Source organism: Gigantopelta aegis, chromosome 4 (assembly GCF_016097555.1).
Source record: "Gigantopelta aegis isolate Gae_Host chromosome 4, Gae_host_genome, whole genome shotgun sequence".
Lineage (NCBI taxonomy): Eukaryota > Metazoa > Mollusca > Gastropoda > Neomphalida > Peltospiridae > Gigantopelta > Gigantopelta aegis.
This window is the reverse complement of record NC_054702.1, coordinates 39,498,852-39,520,189: the sequence shown is the minus strand read 5'-3', so window position 1 is coordinate 39,520,189 and position 21,338 is coordinate 39,498,852. Positions and strand designations below refer to the sequence as shown.

The window sequence follows — 21,338 nt, the reverse complement described above, 5'->3', positions numbered from 1 at the left end:
AGTAAACTGCATGACTTGATTTAAAGACGAGGTTGATTGTTTGTTTGTGTGTGCGTGCGTTTGTGTGAATAAATAAAGAAATTATTTTCCAGTCTTTATTTAGCATTAAAAAAAAAAATAATGCACAGTCAATATGGGCCTCATAGCCTACCTCAAATGATCTCTCAACAACTTCTGTGCCGTTTTGGTATGAACAGAAAATAACGTAGAAAATTATTAGCTTGGCGACTAGTTACGGTGCGGTGGACCACCGCGAAAAACATTGTGTGTGTCAACGGACCTTAATCGGTGAATTTTTGTAACGTCAAGTGTGACATGGGAGACAATGCGAATTTCTTATACATAGGCTAGCCTCCCTTTGATCAATGTCGTTTTCCCGACAGACATAAGTTAGAACTAAATATATAACCCAGTTAACCTTGACAAAATTCTGATAATTGTTATTATTATTTATTTTATTTTTGGTTACTTAAACGAGTTCATTGATATTAAATGTAAAGGACGTTTCTCTGTTCGGTTTGGCATGAACATGGATAAAATACATAATGATGTCATAAATATTAATAACAAAAGGCCGTGGTCTACTTATTAATTAAACGCATGCTTAGTCGCCCTCAACCCCTCCATCTTCAGCGCATATGGCCGTATATATGTTTCAAAACCAGATAATCCAGTCCCATATGCAGGGTAAATATGTGCATCCCTTTTTACTACTAGTAAATGCGATAAGATTCATATCCTCGTTTTGGAAAAAAGATAATATGTATACATATCTCCGACGTGAATGCCAAAACAATGGCAGTAGCAATTTTGAGCACTAAATTATTTAAAGCCGCATTGGTGTAAGGGTAATTGGCGCTCTAGGCGAATTTCCACATGCGCACAACCTAAGTAATTCGATAGGCTAGTGTTAAATTAAAAATGCATATATCATTTAATATAACCCACATTCGTGTAAGAGTCTAAATCGAAATAATTTATTGCATTTAGCTCCCTACATAATTACAATTTACTTGTATGAATAATATTTAAACAATAAAATGGTTGACTAATTGTATAATTGTGTAGGCCCATTGAATCTATCGTTCAAGGGCGTCACAAGGGTTCGTTTTCACAATGAAAATTGTTCAAGGCAAGAACTATAAAAAAAAAAAAATGGGGAAAAAAGAGAGGGAGGGGAATAATTCCCAAGAAAAAATGAATAACAACAAGCGCCCGTTATGTTCCTATAATTTTATTTTTTTATTTCATGCTAAATCATAACCCGACAATCATTTTTGTTTTATTCTTACAAAATGTATTTCGGTGTGGACTGCAACACATTCCTAATGTTCAAAAGGAATATGCTAGTGATATCCACGGCCCCGACTATATGTGCTATCAACCGTACGGTTCCCCCGCTGAACCGTGTGTACCACATCTCTAGGACACAACCAACAGCTTCGATTAATCACGCCCGACGACGTAACGTCACTTTCCGGTACTACTTTTTTCTATGAACGCGATCCACAAATCAAGAAAATTCGTCTGCTTTGAAGTCGGCAGTTAACCCTATCACATCAATATAAATGCTGTCCGTGTTGCACAAAATTGCCTCCCTTGTTTCCACTTTTCAACGTGACGACCGACCTTTCGCTTTGCCCTGTTTTAGCCGTTGGTATCGGCTTATTTTTCTGTGCATTTCGAGGGACGGTGTTTTATAACGGGAACAGCCGATAGATATTTCTATTTTCTCTGCACTCAAAATACACAACAACTAAATCATTTGTTATAAAATTTTATTTCTCTTTGAAACTACAATTTTTCTACACTGGAACTATGTTATGGAAAAGTGCAATACTAGCTGCTATGGCTGCCTTACAACTGGCGTCAAGAAAAAATGAATAACAACAATTGCGTGCCCAATAATATGAAACCTAGCCTCTTGTTGACGTCAGTGCGAAAGCCCTTTGGCAAACCGTTGCTGATCCTTTAACCTCCCCATTAGCAAGCCAAAAATATAATTTATGACATATAAATGAACATGGAATTTAGTAAATTTATTATTATTTTGTAGAAAAACTTTTGTTTTAGTGTTTTGAGAAAAATAGTATCCCGAAATCCATTATTCATAAAGTTTTATTGATTTTATCGAACTGTTTCGCTTTGCGGGAGGTGAAAAGATTAGCTAATTGAACCGACAGAATTGAAAAGAATGCTGAAGACGGTTTACAACTTGATTGCAGTAACCATCCGCTCAGTCAAGGGAGAGTAGAAAAGAATTCCGAGGTACTTTTCAGCGGATGCTGCGTGCCAAATCCGCGCATTATGAGTGTAGTTTATTACACATGTTTGACTGAGTAGATATTACATGGAGTAAATGGAATTGCATGACACCGTGTTATGTTTTCTCCGGAAACACGCCATTGCGCATGAATCCAGTGACAAAAAATCTCTATTCCCGCTTGTTATTGAAGTGTACAATGTAATACCAGTGTGTTTAAGGCCATGCTGCCCACCGCCTAAGTATAATACCCTAATTTATATGAATATTGTTGTAAAACACGTGTTCTGGAGAAACATAAGGGCTATCGAGGAAATTTCTATAAACATTGTAGGACATACACCAAGCATCTGAAGGCGGTTCACACGATTTTTCAGTCGCTGCGTTATGAATTATGTTGTTCCAGTTTGGCACACCGAACAAAAAAGGCAGGGATATAGTACAGCCTGAGTCACCGTGTTTGGTACCAACAAATCGGTGAGTATCTGGGATGGAAAATGCCACCATTGACGATGATACAGACCGAATGGTAATGCACAATAAGCTTTGCTCTCCTAACCAGATGAGCGGTTCTGTCACAATGGACTCTTTTCAAGATGGTGGCCAGCAAAATATAAGCAACACTGAAACGAATTTTTCACCGATGGAAGGAATGAATTCAGAGATGAATAACTTTCCGCCATCCTCTGGTGATCATGGTTTAAGCACAGAAAATTTTAACAGCATGCACCATAGCCAGATGCCAGGTTACAATTCTTTCAACAGGGGCAACTATACCCTTGGTGAGCAACATGGTGGCATGCCCATGGCTGGGAGCACAGATTTTGGGACACCAATATCTCAGTATCATGGACAGTTCTCCCAATCCCCGGTAAGACCAGGCTACCCAACAATGGGTAAACCAGTGATAAGTCAGTCGCGTCCAGGAATTGGTCCCCCTGGAATGGGTATGATGTCACCTCCAGGGTACAACCAAAGTTCTCAAAGGATGATGTCGGGCCAAACAATATCGCAACAAGGAGGGCCCACACCAACGTTAAATCAGCTCTTACAAACTAATGCTGTACCTCAGCGATATCCGAACAGTTACAATGAGTTTCCTAGTGGGTCTGTGAAGGGGTCAGAGATGGGAGGAGGGAACATGCCTTATAATATGCAACAAAACTGGAATGCAAACCAGAGAGGGGTTGGTTCCTTTCCACAGGGGTCCATATCAAGCATCTCTGCATTTAGAAATCAAGTGAGTGAAATCTCCATAAAATGATTTCTTTTTTTCCCTTTTTATGTGTTGTCCAGTGCACTTCGTCGACCTGTATTATTTGTATGTGTATCTTATATCAATATTAGAACTGATTATTTTTAATATTGCGATTATGTATTTATGATACAAAATCTTGAAAACAATTGTATTCGTCACATTGTTTTTAGGTTGTGAAAGCCATTCATGTAAACATTTTCACATTGTGTGAATTGGTCAGAAGTAACCACAGTTGATTTCTGATCTGCAGCTTTCCAGACGGTTCGTCCTCTGGACGTTTCGTCCACATACAATTTGTCCACCTACCTCGGGACAATTCGTCCACTCGATTACAACATTTAGACCAATAAAGCTAAAATGATATTTCTTAGCCATTGAAATGGTCAGTTATTTTCGTTTTGTGGTAAACTACTATAGTATATGAAACAAACTAAATTTTAGTGGCACTATCAACTTGTTATTGTCTGTCTCTGTCCATTAAGTCCTAATACTTTATTGATATGTTGTTATTCAAATTGCTCTTCAATTACACCTATAATTCTGACATACTATTTAGAAAATAAAGCTAGTAACTAAACCAAAATTCCATCATTTATGTCAAAAATGTCGTGACGTCATTCGAAGTAACCAACCAATAAACAACGATATTATCTCCATTTCGCTACCAAGTTCCAGTCAAGTTCTAAATTTTATTATTATTATTTATTTATTTTATCCCACTTCCCTCTTTCCTTTCTCTACTTTTTGAATTAGATCTCATTTCTTTCCAATCTGGCAATTCCTCCTGTCTTTCAACTTCTTTGACTGTCCACCTCCACATCCCAGTCCTTGTCTCTCCAACCGCGACAGATGCTTGTCTCTTGTGGCTATCTGTGCCACACACCTGCCATTCCCCATCAGCTTTTAGCTATGGGCTTAGTCTGACCACTTCGGGAAGTGTTCAATAGTTACTTCTGGCATTGTCAAGAGGCACTTAATTGTAACCACCTACTATGCACCCCTACAGTGGACAAATTTTTAGTGGACGAAACGTCCAGAGAACAAATCATCTGCATCCCGTCGATTCGTCCACCGTACAATTCGTCCGGAAGACTTTCCTTTGGCACGGTCACCAACCCTAACTTGACAATGTTAAAGGAAAGTCCTTCCATTCGTCCACCCACCTCCCAACAATTCGTTCACTCGATTATAACATTTAGACCTATAAATCTCAAATGTTATTTCTTAGTCATTGAAATAGTTAATTATTTTCATTTTGTGGTAAACTACTAGTATATTTAACAAACTAAATTTTAGTGGCTCTATCAACTTGTTGTTATCTGTCTCTGTCCATTATAGTACTTTATTGATATGTTATTAATCAAATTACTCTCAAATTGCAGCTGTAATTCTGACATACTATTTAGAAAACAAAGCTAGTAACTAAACTCTTGCTAAATTACCATTTCTACATTGTGATTGCTATATTACCGTACACATTTCGTCCACAGGTGCGTATTTATCCACACACTCGTACATGATTTTCGTTGTTTCTACTAGGATCTTTGCATCGGAAGGTAATAGTCAATGCGCACCGTATGAAAATTTCGTCATTTATGTCAAAAATAACATAGTGTAATGTCGTTTGAAGTAACCAACCAATAAACAATATTATCTCCATTCTGCTACAAATTTCCAACCAAGTTGTATCATCTGTTACATCCATGAAATCACATGATTTCCCTTAAAGGGTGTGTATTGCTCCGTCCTCCCCTACATATATGCATGTGCTTTATGGTAAAAAATAAACAAGTAATATTATAGTGGACGAATTGTCCAAGAACAATTTTTGGTTGTGGACAAATCGTCTCGAATTCAACATTGGACAACTTTTTCGTGGACGAAACGTCCAGAGGAAGAATCATCTGCATCCCTGTTTGCAAGTCTCTGAGAATTGAACAGTTCTCAATGTTCGAGATTAACGGTATCCTGATATCCCGTGGATACCAGACTTTAGGTTTGGATACCAGACTTCAAGAACCCAGTATCCCACCGGGATACCATATAATACTAAATTCTCAGGTGGGATACCAGATTTTTAAATGTTAGTATCCATTTGGGATACCAGATTTTTAAATGTTAGTATCCATTTGGGATACTGGCCAAAAATTTTAATCTTGAACACTGGTTCTGCAATCCATTTGTGGGTGACACAAACAAATTCTGATGACACAATTAATTGTTGTGTAAAGGCGACGTCACACAATGTGAGTGCGTCATACGAGAATAGCTGATTGTGGCAAGACAAACATGATGTCAACGGTTGCGATGCAGTTGGCTATTCTCGTACACAGCACTGGTATCGTGTGGCGTTTTCTTAACTCACGACCATGATGTGCTAAACTTAATGCACGATGGAAAATGGGTTATACGAAGCTAGACTTGTGCAAGTTACATGCAAAGAAAACTCTCATTATCGTATTTTTAGAGGCCTGGTTTGCAAAAATGTTCTTACAATGCAAGCGCAGATCCATCTGGTGATCATTTTGGATTACAAAAATTACTTCTGATCAATGGGTGGGTGCAGTATTGACAATCCACTTTTGTTTACAGTCTGTAAAGCAATTCCAGCATTAGCCAATATGCATATGAAAGTGGATTATTAATTTATTTTGAAAACTACATTTGGGGATTATATAGAATGCTTACCAGAATAGATCTGTATTTTTTAAAACAAAACGAACCAAACAATGCTAATAATATTACTATGATTTTTTTTTTTTAGGATTGACCCTTTTTTCTAGGTTATGTCAAGTTTTCTGGCCCTCTACTATGAGTATCATACTGAATATGAAATTATTTAAAAAGTATAGGAAGAGTAACTTTGATATCTCACACCCAATACTATGAGTATTGGTCACTTTCAATGAAAATTTGAGGCCCACAGGGCAAATATATTGTTAAGATAGCAATAGATTCAAAATTGTAATGCCAGACAGGAAGACACTATTTATAAGTGAAAATAGTGTTGCATCCCTTTACTTATAGGGACAGGATGTATCTCAGTGATACAGCGGGGCGGGACGTAGCCCAGTGGTACAGCGTTCGCTCGATCCCCGTCGGTGAGCCCATTGGGTTATTTCTTGTTTCAGCCAGTGCACCACGACTGGTATATGTCCGTGGGATGGTGCCTATAAAAGATCCCTTGCTACTAATCTGAAAGAGTAGCCCATGAAGTGGTGACAACAGGTTTCCTCTCTCAATATCTGCGTGGTCCGTAACCATATATCTGACGCCATATAACCGTAAATAAAATGTGTTGAGTTCGTCGTTAAATAAAACATATGTCGGTGATACAGTGCTCGCCTGATGCGTGATCAGTATCTGATCAGTTCCCATCGGTGGGCCCACTGGGCTTTTTCTCGTACCAGCTAGTGTGCCACAACTGGTGTACCAAAGGCTGTGGTATGTACTATCATTGCTGTGGGATGGTGCATATAAAAGATCCCTTGCTGTTAATCGAAAAGAATAGTCCATGAAGTGGCCACAGCAGGTTTCCTCTCTAAATATCTGTGTGGTCCTTAACCATATGTCTGACGCCATATGAATGAATGCATGTTTAACGACACCCCAGCACAAAAATACACATCAGCTATTGGGTCGTTAAATAAAACATTTCCTTCCTTCCCTTCACTTAATATTAAAAAGGTAGTCCCCATACTTTAAAAAACCCAAACATATTCAATAGGGTTATATGTCTGATATGTTAAATATAGATATGATGAGAGGTGGGATCTAGCTCAGTCTATAGAATTCTTGCCTACAGTGTTTAAAAGCTGGCAGTTTACTATATATATATATATATATACCATTTGTAATCAGTATTGTGTTGATACTAACTTACTATATCAAGCAAATCACAAAATACCGAAATATCAGTATTGAAAAATATTCTAGCCATTAAGTAGAAGGGAGCAGGTGAACTGGCTCCAAAAATGTTACTGACTCACCTCAGTGTTTGGTCAACTTGTCCAAGAAGTCGCCCACCCCTATTTTTGTGGCAATAAACACCCATCATCCTCGAGACTTTGTCATGTCATGTCATAGGGTTTTACGTGCACATTCAGAACAAGCTGTTGTAGCGCATGCCTGTCGTGGGCACAAGTGCCGGCCTTGGCCGGCTCCTCTTTCCATGACAGGAAAGGTGGGGGGGGGGGGGGGGGAGAGGAGGGAGCACCAGCAGCCCGATCAAATCGGTAGCAGGCGGGTGGGGGTGGTGCTATGGAATTTGAATGGAGCAGTTAAATGCCAAAGAGAAAAGGGTGCACAATTTTGATTGAGGGAATTTGGTGCAACTTTGAACGGTCGGTCGAAAGGTAAATGGCCAAGCTAATATAGGTTTTGATATTAGTGAATCGAGAGTAGCTCGTTAATTTTTCGAGACTTTTCAATCTCGAGTCTTTTGTACACTAATTATGGAAATAAAGGGAGAAAACTCACAAAAGTTTGTTTATGACAGTTTATTGTAATACCGTGATTAAGTTCTCAAATGCCAATAGTGAAGACAAACTAGGATGATAAAATACACCATCAAACTGCACAAAACAATCATCATCTTTATTATTAATAGTTTATTATTTATGACATTAGGACCTCCCCAGTATAAGATCAGTTTTAATAAGTGGTCATAATAGCAGAGTTTCATTAGCGCAGTTTCATTAGTATAAAAATACTAATGAAACTCCGCTATTATGACCACTTATCGTTACAATTATTTATAGACAGAAAAGTTGAATAAACACCGAGTTAAATTGGGACCTTTTTGGGGGGCGAGTTAACCAGATTGGGGCATGCTGACAATTCACTGGGGCGAGATGACCAGCATTCAAGTAGAACGCTATAAAAAATATATGTCAGCATTACTCTAACTCAAATTTATTAACAAGAAGAGCATTTGGGCATCATATTCGCAACAAAAAGTTGGGAGGAAAGTTGACAGAAAATTCAGCATGTAAAATTTTCACATGTACAATGTGGTGATATTGGATTATGAAATAATATAAACATTATGCAAGCATGTGTTTAGAGCCAGGTATACCCCCAAAAAAACTTGCATGATATCGGTAAAGGTATTCTTTTGTCAATGCCGAATACCACACCGATACTGAGGTAAATTACCGTCAAAATACTGATACTGTCATGACACCAATCCCGAATGGTATACTGCCCAGTTCTATACTTTTGACTTCATGACAAGGTTAGGACCATTATGTCATTCCAGCACTGACACCAAAAAGTTAACATTTTTAGTAACCAATCACGAATGACCTTTTAACATAATACTTTCACTGTTGTTGTCATGAAAGTAAGATTGTTGAAATTCCAATATCCATTTGAGAAGCAGTTATAAGTCCCCTAATGATCCAACTGGAGGTGTCTTTAGGTTTTATCTCTGTCCTGTCTGTCCAAAATTGTTACAGATCAAGTTTTACTTTTATGCCGATTTAAGCATTTGTGACAGTTATGGCCCTTGAACTTAGGAGATAGGAAAGTTTGTTTTCCTGACATATTTCGTAATGCCTCAAGATATTGAGTTAAAAAATTTGTATAGCTTTTAATAAAATTACCAAGTAATTGACATAAAATAACCAATGATTAATAAACCAGCGTGCTCTAGAAGGCGTCGTTAAAACAAAAGTTTGCACACAAAAATATATACCAAAGGGAGTTGAACCTGTCACATTATGATATAAAATGGCCAAACACGCCCACAGATCACATCTACAGGGAACATTTTGTTCAGTATCCTGTATTATATAAAAGATCCATTGCTGCTGATCAAAGAGCGTAGCGCAAGGAGTGTCAGCAGCAGATTTAATATCATTGACTGTGTGGTCCTTAAGCACATGTCTGATGACACATTAAACTGTAAATAAAAATGTGTTAAAAGCCTCAAGAAATAAAATAGTTTTGCTGGCAAATTGGTTTAGCTATATGTATATGTGTATGTGTATATGTATGTACTGCTTCAGAAGTCTTCCAAAGAACAATACTCGTAAAGTAATCGTCTCCTGCAGAACGCATCAGTGCATATTTTATTGACCACCTGTCTGTGGTCTTGATTTAATCACATCTGGTAGAGCAGTTGCAAGTGTATATTGCCAACACAACTTTCAGAGATTGCTACACAGTTCTGTAATGTTTAATTACTAGTTGCTAATCAGCTTTCAGACTACTAGCAAATCATGTTCCTAATAAAAAAAATTGTAAACAAAAATGTTCCTTGATCTATCATTTCTAACATTGACACCCCAGGAGCTTGAAGATAGTGAAGTCTGGTTCTAGTTGTAGGAAAAAAGTGAAAACAAAATTTCTTTTTTTTTTCCTCTCCAAATCCAAATTTCATAACTGCCCATCACTAGTACCGTGCAATAGTTTGGATATCATCATTCAACAATAATGACATGCAAATCATCTCAGAAAAAGGGGATCCACACAATATCATTACACACCTAGACAACAGCATATGACACACCCAGACAAGATTGAAACATTGTATGTATGTGATTGGTAGGACACTGCTGAGATGGCACCTCTCTGGTGTCGGGTACTATAGAAATGATTGACTACTGTTGGTGGGGCCATTGGGCTAATTTTCATTGTAGCCACAGATGAAATTTGGGATTTTAATCATCTGTACTGTCAGGTATTTTCCATATTCTCCATCCAAAAATTAGATAATGGTTTCAACTGATACTTTGCATACATTCTAAATGGGGATCACCATTTTAGATCTTTGTGTCACTCTAACTCTATAGCTAATATCAGTACCTGGTCACCAATTGATTTCTTTAAAAAAAAAAAAAAATTTATTATACATAACCCACTTCCATCTTTGTTAGCCAATGCTACACATCTGGTGTAACAAAGGCTGTGATATGTACTATCCTGTACATGCGAAAGTGCATATAAAAGATCCATTGCTGCTAATCAAAGAGCGTAGCCCAAGGAATGTGTGCAGCAGATTTAATACATTGACTATGTGGTCCTTTAGCACATGTCTGATGACATGTTAAACTGTAAATAAAAATGTGTTAAAATCATCATGAAATAAACATATTTTTGCTTGCAAATTGGTTTAGCTATGTATATGTGTTTGTGTGTATATATATATATATATATATGTATGTATGTATACGTATAGGTATATACGTACATGTATGTGTATATGTATATACTGCTTCAGAAGTCTTCCAAAGAACAATACTCGTAAAGTAATTGGCTCCTGCAGAACACATCGGTACATGTTTTATTGACCACCTGTCTGCGATCTTGATTTAATCACATCTGGCACAGCAGTTACAAGTGTATTTCATTCATCGCTCTTTTTTTTTTCTTCTCTCCTGTTTTCAACAATAACATGTGGTGCCTCATTCCTCTGTTTTGTATGTGTGTGTGTGTTTCTATTTTTATATTGTACAGAAATTGCTGCTTTTATTTATAGGTTGCTCTGAGGTCAGTGTTACACTAGCTTCCTTTCAGCCATGTGTTTTTGTTTACATTCACCTCATTATGCTTATTAGCCATGTGCTTTGTCAGTGTAATTGATATTCATTGCTGCTTGACATGATCTCTTGTCAGGCTAAGTTTGAAAATATCATTTGTTTGGCATTTACCACAGTTTTATGATTCTCTATAGAAAGGACAGACCATTATATAATTTTGTTAGTTTAAAAATTTTTTTTTTATTAATGTGTATGGACAACATATATTGTGATGTCAGAGTCTAATATAGCTGGCAAAATGGCACCCTTACCCCCAAAGTCTAAAGAAAACAAATTATCTCAAGTTGCAGAGTTACTAGCAGTACTTGGTGAGAAGTCCAAGTTACTGTAATATTTTGCATGTATTAAGATTTCAAGAGCAAAATCACACAACAGACATCAAGACACTGACCTTTTTAGTGTCGTCATGGTTTTATTTCTAAAATTTGACTTGACGCCTATGGCGTTGACTTTGGGAATTTTTGTGTCGTTTTACAAAACAGAAAGGGAATTTTCATATTATTAAACCAAGTTAGATTTTAAAAGAGTAATACTATACATATACATGTACTGGTTTATTCAAATTAATATATCTATTTTGTGTTATGAAATGTTATGAGTGAGGGAAGGGGTGTTTGTCGAGTGTTACGTATCGATATCAAAATATATATATAACCATAAACAAAAGGAATATCTACATTCTGATTGGAAATGTTTTAGTCAAAAATTGTAAATAAAAAACGAAGTGAATGGTGGGGAATGATGCTGATTGTTAGTAAAGTTTGTTTTATTTAACGACGCCACTAGAGCACATTGATTTTTTATCTTATCATCGGCTATTGGACGTCAAACATATGGTCATTTTGACACTGTTTTTAGAGGAAACCCGCTGTCGCCACATAGGCTACTCTTTTTACGACAGGCAGCAAGGGATCTTTTATTTGCTCTTCCCACAGGCAGGATAGCACAAACCACGGCCTTTGTTGAACCAGTTATGGATCACTGGTCGGTGCAAGTGGTTTACACCTACCCATTGAGCCTTGCGGAGCACTCGCTCAGGGTTTGGAGTCGATATCTGGATTAAAAATCCCATGCCTCGACTGGGATCCGAACCCAGTACCTACCAGCCTGTAGACCGATGGCCTGCCACGACGCCACCGAGGCCGGTCTGATTGTTAGAGTCAAGAAATATGGATGATAAAACCCTGGTCATACTCATAGCTTAACACCTTTTGTCATGCATTGTTTTACTTTGGTGCCAGACTCTAAATCAGTGCATTTCGTGCTGTTTTCAGTGATGAGTCAACTGGTATTTAACATTACAGAACTAGTGATCTCTAAAACTTGTGTAGTGGATATGCAAGAGACTACTGAACAAATAGTTTCCTGTAGAGGTTCTTGGGCCATATTCGTTTCAGTAATATCAGAAAATAATTATTACATTTATTTTAACATAACAAGGGCACATTAAATACTTAATACTGGTAAATTTTAATTAAAATATTTAATTGTATTACTGGATAATATTTGATAATAAAATATTATGATTCGAACCAAAATTATAATTTGAGACCTATTTAATAATGAAACTTGTCCTTAATTGATCAAACTGTCATGAGTTAAGTGATAGTGAGCAACACTTGACAAGCTCTATTTTAAATTGGAATTTCACAAATTCTAATAGTGTAATTTACTTAAATACCCTTTAAATTCCATATGTCATTGTCTTGAAAAATACTACTGGGCATGCATTCTTGTGATTGCATTCCATATGTCATTGTCTTGAAAAATACTAGTGGGCATGCATTCTTGTGATTGCACTCAGTCTCTACTAGTAGGTCGATGTCACGGACTGTCAAATGCAATGGAAATTGTGTTGTCAATTTTTGACCATTTAAAATGTCTGTCTTAACATTTTATCAGTTTACTGTGATATAATATTTCAGGCCTCTGATAATTGATAATTTGTGTAAACCATTTATGGGTTACACAAAAACAACAAATTCGTATTACCCATTTCGTTTTTAGGAACATGTATCTGTCATAAATTCTGTGCACGTACGCAAATGGGTTATGCAAACTATACTTACGCGAGCAATTTGTGAACGAAACTTGCAATTTTCAGAGGCCTGTATTTAGTAGTGTTTTATTGTGATTTTTTAAATAAGTATATGTATGCGTGTGTGTGTGTGTATGTATATCTATATCTATATCTATATCTATATCTATATCTATATCTATTTATCTTATCTATCTATCTATCTATATATCTGTTGGGTCGAATTTTACGCTGTTCTGCAAATAGTAAATTTTGAAACGGAATAGTAAAACAATTCTTCCAATATTCCATCATGAAAGTGAAAATAAAGCACGGAATACCGAAAATCGTCTGCGACTATTCCGCTTATGCTTTTTCTTCAGTTAAATTTTTCTGCAGAACAAATCCTCGCGCTACTAAGACCTTTTTCATGCACTTACCAGTACAAAGAAAGAAAGAAAGAGATGTTTTATTTAACGACACACTCAACACATTTGATTTACAGTTATATGGCGTCAGACATATGGTTAAGGACCACACAGTAAAGTTTGTTTTATTTAACGACGCCGCTAGAGCACATTGATTTTTTATCTTATCATCGGCTATTGGACGTCAAACATATGGTCATTCTGACACTGTTTTTAGAGGAAACCCGCTGTCGCCACATAGGCTACTCTTTTTACGACAGGCAGCAAGGGATCTTTTATTTGCGCTTCCCACAGGCAGGATAGCACAAACCATGGCCTTTGTTGAACCAGTTATGGATCACTGGTCGGTGCAAGTGGTTTACACCTACCCATTGAGCCTTGCGGAACACTCACTCAGGGTTTAGAGTCAGTATTTTGATTAAAAATCCCATGCCTCGACTGGGATCCGAACCCAGTACCTACCAGCCTGTAGACTGATGGCCTGCCACGCCGCCACCGAGGCCGGTCTTTACCAGTACAAAATAAACCTCTTTTTGATCGAGACTAATGTTTGGAGTGAGTTCGTTTGTAATTCCAGCTAGTACGCAATAATGCATAGACTGGTATATAAACAATTATTCGTTACGCAATATAGTACAGGGCGACGTAGCACAGTCAGGAAAACTAGTGGTACATTAATAATTGAAGGGATAGTACATTTTTAGACGGAATAGTGTTTTTTGAAATTCACTATTCCTTTGGGATAGTGGTAAAACATAATAATAATTCAACCCCTGTATATATATATCTATATCTATATCTATTATATCCATTATATCTATATCTATATCTATATCTATCTATATCTATATCTATATCTATTATATCTATATCTATATATATATATATATATATATACTGAACAAAAAAAGAAACTTCCGATTTGTACATGTAGTATTTGTTGTGTTAAAGAATTCATTGTGTAATGAAATTATATAGGTAGTATTAGCCTTGACCTGTATTATCAGGATTCATGAATTTTATCTATTATTTTTGCACTGTTAATCGTCGACAACGTGAAATTCAATTTGCACGTGCATGCATGGTTCGACATGTCCCGTGTAGTATTCGGTCAATTTGTTTTACTTGTCTTACTGACATTGTTGTCAAGTGAACGAAAACGCTTCAAAATTTGTAAAAAAAATTAAAGTTTTTTTACATTGTAGCATTTTTAGTATGCCAACAATACCCAATAATTTACGCGAACGGGCGATTGGCATGCTTGATGCTGGCATGTCGACAGAAGGCGTTGCAAGGCATGTTAGGAGTTCTAGTCGAGCGATACGAAATCTTTGCGTAAGATTTCAAATGACAGGAAGCACCAACGACTTGCCACGTCATGGATGTCCGCGTGTTACAACGCGTGGTCAAGACCGCGATATCATGAACACGCATTTGCGCAATCAATTCCAAACTGCCACTGCTACTGCTGCTAACACACCTGGGCTTCATAATAACCGAATCAGTGGGCAAACAGTTCGTAATCGTCTGCGGGAGAACGGTTTACATGCACGACGTCCTTACGTCGGATGCGTTTTAACGCAACGTCATTGTCTTAAATGGGCACATGTACACACTCGTTGGATATGGCGACGCTGGAATACCGTTCTTCTTTCGGATGAATCCAGATTTTCTTTACAACGTGGTGATGGCAGGGTGCGTGTCTACCGTAGGAGAAATGAACGCTATGCTGACTGTTGTGTTCTTGAACGAGATCGTTTCGGAGGTGGGGGTTGTGTCATGGTCTGGGCAGCCATTGCCCATGGTTATCGTTCACCACTAGTCGTCATTGATGGCAATTTAAATGCTCAACGTTACCGCGATGACATTCCTCTGTTCCATAACAATGCCAACATCTCGATTTTTCAGCATGATAATGCCACCTCTCATACAGCTAGAGACACTGTAAATTTTCTTAGGACAAATAACATTGATTTCATTGATGACTGTCCCGCTAAAAGTCCTGATCTCAACCCCATTGAGCATGTCTGGGATAGTCTGGACAGACGATTGAGGCGTCGTCCCAACCCACCCGCTAACGTCAATGAACTTCGTCAAGTGCTCATTCAGGAATGGAACAATATTCCACAGGCAGAAATCAACACTTTAGTCAATTCTATGCGCCTGCGATGCACTGCAGTGGTCAATTCAAGAGGTGGTCATACCCGTTATTAAGTTTTTTTGTTTTTTTTAACCCCTACCATACTTGGTCAAAATTTCTCCCAGTTTCTGTTAACCTATGGCCATGATTTTTGCACCAAACGATGCATCATGGAACACTCTTTAAACGCATATATAACAATTATTCCCCCGGTTTGTTTTCATCAAGTTATGTTCAAGCAAAGTTAACGGAAATTTCTTATTTTGTTCAGTATATATATCTATATCTATATATATATATATATGTATATAAATATATAGTGACTAATTTTCGAGTGTAATTAACAGAGTGGTTCGGTGCCTGCTGATATGAACCAACAGCGGAGACCTGGAGGGGTGGCACCCGGCTACCAGCCCGGACCAACAGCTGGCTCTGGACTGTATGGAGGACAACACCCGGGTCAGTTTCCTGGAGGTGGGCAGCGCTTTTCAATGATGGGCAACCAGTCCGGTAGGCCTCCAGGAATGGCCGGTCAAGATTTCTCTCAACAAATGGTTAGTGAATTAGCTTTTTACAATATACATTTGGTTAACCTTCTGACTACTATATTAATTTTTGGAGGAAAAAACATTTATAACTTTTACTAAAATATTTTTACTTAATTTTTTTGTAAATACATAAAATAATATTAAATAATATTCATATGTAAATTGATAAGTATTTTTGTGTTTTTTTCTAATTTTAATATTTTAGATCAGTTAATGTTGATTAAAATTAGGCAAAAAACATCAATGCAGTAATGTTTACATATGCGCATTTGTGGCCACATGTCCAGTATTTATGGCCATAATTCCCAATAACTGTTTTGCTGACCAGATTATATTTTTCAAAACTGCAATTCATATACCAGTATTTTGTGATTTTTGTTGTTGGTGAAAAGGTTAAATTTATTATGAAACTAGCTGTCACAACGTTCCACCGTTGTTGTGAAGCAAAAATCCTCACCAAAAACCACTTTTTCAATTAAAAATTTCCATGTATTTCTCATACAAAAACAAAATGACAAGACGATTATCATGGTTAGTCTCAATCAGTGTTCTAATATTATTTCTGTTCAGTGACATGTACAAAACGGCAGGAAATATGCATTGTTCGAAATAAGCACTTGTCCGTTTGCCCCAACAAGTGAAAATGTGCTTGGACAAACAATTTTTACTCTGGTTGTGCTGTGGACAAGTAAAACATTTTCAGTGCAGTTTCATTTTGAGCAGTAAAAAAAACATAGTCCTTGCACTTGCATGAAACTAAATATTTATTTGGACAAATGAAAATATTGGCGAACAAGTAGATTACTAGATGTACCTGTCCGGTGGACTAGTACAAATTTCTGCTTATTTCTATTGCTGATATGCATGAGTGAATGTACTGTGTGTGAAATACGGTGTGTTGCCTGCAGTAGTCAGAAGGTTAAACCAATACAGGCTTTGAAAATAATGCAGTTTGGGTTGATAGAAAATTTTATACTGGGATTAATTTGTTTCTATCACCTTCAAGAAAGCTTAGATAACCAACTTGTTCCCTGAAAATGCAGTAAAGTATCGGCTTTCTACCTGTTATATTCAAAGGACAGGGTCTATAATTTTTAAAGGAGGGCTAATGGAGGGGGAAAAATAAGATTAAATAGTTGATAACTCGCTCCCCATCAGTCCCCTAAGACTGATTCAAACCTTTTAGCTCCCCTTAGCTGTGTGGTCCATAACCATATGTCTGATGCCATATAACCATAAATAAAATGTGTTGAGTGTGCCGTTAACTAAAACTTTTTCTTCCTTCAACCATGACAGCTTCTTGTCTCCTATTTGATAAATTTAATTGATGGTATATTACCTTGCTTTCTATTTTTTCAGATGCATTCACAATATGGTCCTATGGGTTTCGGCCAGGGCATGCCTCCATCATCACAACCTCAACAACAGGGTTTCATGTCACAGCAACCTCCAACGCAGCAGCTTCCACACCCTCCAGGGCAGTCGTCGCCGTCGTTGCAGTCCCAGAACCCTGTCCCAACCTCTCCGCTACAAGCGCTCCAGCAACAAGCTGCTCAACTTAGCCAATCCCCCATCCCACAGAATTTAGACCAAGTCAATGCTCAAGTATGTGGTAGTATTTCAGCGATCAAGCTGGTAATAGATTAGTTGGGAAGGTATAACGTTCCATGTTACGATGGGATCCAATACACAAAATGGCAGATCAAAGTGGTGAGCTCTGCAAAAAAACCCCCACACAAACCTAATTGTATTCCAAAATCTGTTATGTAGCAGTAGCTAGTGTTCAGAATCAATTGGAATTTATCATCAATCATCGGTTATAATCAGTATGCACCAACTGATCAACTTTTGATGACTCAATCGGTTAGAGTTAAATGAACAAAAGAAGATTTTTATTTTAAGCACTGTGCACCTATTGTCGCATTCACCTAGATGGATCCCACAAATCGTTATCTTCACCTTCGATAACTATTTAATATCTTTTATCTTTATGTACATTTCCATCAATTCTGGTTTCTAAACTGCAGAAACAATTACAGTTGATACTTTCCCAAACAATTAATTATGGCCGTTTATAATCGTTCATCACATCCTTAGAGCGAAACCGATCAATTTTTTATTATAATCAATCATTCAGGGCTAGCTTTGGCACTCGCCAAATTCACCAATTGCGAATTTCAAAAACAATAGAAAATTTTTATTTTAATTTGGTGAAATAATTTCATACAATAATTCATATATTTTGTTACAAAATAACTGGGTTTCTGCAATTTTTGAAGTTTGATAGATAATTTGGCAAAATTGATAGATAATTTGGTGAAATTGATAGATAATTTGGTGAAATTGATAGATAATTTGATAGATAATTTGGTGAAATTGATAGATAATTTGATAGATAATTTGGCGAAATTGATAGATAATTTGGTGAAATTGATAGATAATTTGGTGAAATTAATAGATAATTAATAGATAATTCTGCTGACCCAGTTAGCCCTGCCATTGGAACATCAATAGCGGTAACAGGTTTCCTCTTTCTCCAGACCAGTTTTAAATAATGATATGTTATACATCAACTAGCCATAGTTTAAACATGCTAATTTGTCATTAAGAAAAGATTTGTGTCCTTTCCTGGCAAGTGCAATGATATTAAGTTACATGTGGCTGTAATTTACTGTTGTCATTTTTAGGGTTTTTAAAAAATTATATCATGTTTAATTATTTGTTTATTCTCGTTATTGTTGGTTTTTCAGTTAGTAGAAAATCATAAACAAGCAAGCAAGAAATCTATTGATGATGATGAGAAAATGGTAAGTAATGTATTATAATGCAAAAAATACTACCAGTAATGTAAATTTGAATATTACAAGATGTTGCCATCACTGGGTTTATGTACTAATTTGGCCTGTTCGTCCTGTTTTCACTGGATTTATATTAATGCAGTCGAACACTGTTGTGTCTGTCGTGGACCACATAAAAATATTGAGTTGACCATATATCGACTTAACATTCAGTCAAATATGTTAACAAAATGTACAAACAAGGAATGACATATTTAAATATGATATATAAAATTACTCAATTTATTTTTTATTGGATCATACATTTATACCATTCATTATTTTATCTGGTGCAAAGTGTTATGCAATGAAAAATAATTTTATCAGTCAGTCGTAACACTGCACGTGCTGAGCAAGTTAATCATCTTTTATATTTTCTACAAATTGTGGAATTAAAAACACTGTTGGCATAATTTGAATTTAGAAAAAAGTTTTAATAAGAAAATACAATTAGTTTGTAGAAGAACAAATAAATAATCCAATACTTAAATTACAAAGTTGAGTAATCATGTTTGTCGCGATTTGGATTGTGGCCTCAAAGCTGCAGTGCTAAAAAGTTTAATTCTGGTATCGACAGCTCTGGTCATTGATGTGAAGGGGAAGATCGGACACCTTGTAATTTTCGTGACAATTTCTGGATTAAATTTATATATTGGGCACTGCTTAAATGCGGATTGCCGATATTGCTTGCAACGAACACTGATACAATTTTGTACCAGAAAACAAAATCCGGAAGTAAATTTATCTAGTGGACACTGCTTAAATGCGGAATGACTATAATTGCTTGGAATTGCACAAGTGCGCGTGAACATAGATGCAATTCCTTACAAGAAAATGAAACGCGGAAGTCCGGGAATGCATTGCCTGGTTTACGTTCAGAAACAAAACTACCGTTATGTTGAAATGTTTTTTGGAAACGAAACACCGTGCTCGACTTTTCTTGCATGTGGTAACCTGAACGACCGTTCTCGATTTATTTCGATGCCTGCACATACACACATTTTTCAGTATTAAAGTGTAAGTTGTGACCCAAAAATATATTGACTCGACCAAGACAAAAACATGATAGTTAATGTATGCTTTGTCTGGGACAGGCTAGTAATATCGACACAAACGATATATCGACTCAAACAAGTTTGTCACAATGGTGCTCGACTGTATATAGAATTACGAAATAATCACCATACATGTACATTTGGCTTCAAATGTATAAAAAATTTAATACTACTTGAGGTGGAAGATCATATTTGAATTAAGTTCCTACTTCAAAGCTGCTGGATGCGCTAAGTTGTGTATTTTTAATAATATGATTTAAGCAGGGGTCGAAATGGCCTGTGGCCAGGTCGCCAAATGCGACCAATGTCCTGTTTGGGCAACTTAAATATTTAAAAAATAATGGCGTTAGTCGCCCAAATAATATTACTTTCTTTAGAGCTATAAGATATGTTACTATTAATATTTGTATTTCACCATATTTTTTGGCGAATTTCGAACCCTGTTTAAGTGTGTATATGTGTAGATCTAGGGTACTCATCAGAGTTTTGATGTATGGTACAAAGTAGCATTTTATATTTACTTGCTAGTTGGCTAGTAAATGATAAAAATCTGGCGAACTTGTGATTAATGTTTGCCAGGCAATATATCAAATATTAATATGGATATAAATGAATGGAAGAAATTTAAACACCAACCTAGATTTCATGGATTTAAAATCCATTACATCATTGCTGATAGGCTCACTGCAAAGACAGACGTGTTCCTCAAGAGATCAAACCGTTTTCTGTTATTTATTTTTAAGGAAAGCGTTCTTTTGCAGGACAAAATATTACGATTGTCAAGTCAAGAAATAAAATATACATGATTTACAAAGAATAGGATCTGTCTGTTTTTTGTTTAATATATTATTTTTTAAATTATTATTTCAATTTATTTTAATATAGCATGCAAACTGATGGCCAGCATAAAGTAAAAAATATTTGATATATTTAAAACATTTAAAGTGTTTTGAGCATTTATTGTCAATCAGAACATTTTGATGTGTCTAGGTGTTCTGATGATGGTTAATCAGGGCTAGTTCTGGCACTTGCCAAGTTCGCAAATTTTATTTTTATTTGGAGGAAAAAGTACATGTAATGTTACAGAATGTGTCAGCGTTTCTGCTATTTTTGAAGTGTAGTAGATCATTTTGCGAAATTATCTTCTTGCCCAGAACTAGCCCTGTTAATGAAGCATTCAAAAAACCTTGATCATTGGATTTGCCAAAACTTTGAATTTCAATATCTCATTCGGAGACTTTGCTTATC

The 21,338-nt window shown here is 36.5% G+C and overlaps 1 protein-coding gene across 12 annotated transcripts in view; it reads left to right on the top strand.

Annotated features, from left to right (window-relative positions):
• The first annotated feature begins 2,224 nt into the window (after positions 1-2,224).
• LOC121370530 (trithorax group protein osa-like) overlaps positions 2,225-21,338 on the top strand; it is an 80,593-nt gene continuing 61,479 nt past the window's right edge. For 8 of the 12 annotated variants that reach the window (XM_041495827.1, XM_041495823.1, XM_041495821.1 and 5 more), the window contains exons 1-4: positions 2,225-3,503; positions 15,998-16,204; positions 17,558-17,803; positions 18,949-19,005. In XM_041495827.1, the coding sequence (XP_041351761.1) occupies positions 2,754-3,503; positions 15,998-16,204; positions 17,558-17,803; positions 18,949-19,005 (1,260 nt within the window). In that variant the 5' untranslated portion in view covers positions 2,225-2,753. The remainder of the gene's footprint in view (positions 3,504-15,997; positions 16,205-17,557; positions 17,804-18,948; positions 19,006-21,338) is intronic. The other 4 variants (XM_041495828.1, XM_041495824.1, XM_041495829.1 and 1 more) reach the window with 4 other exon arrangements.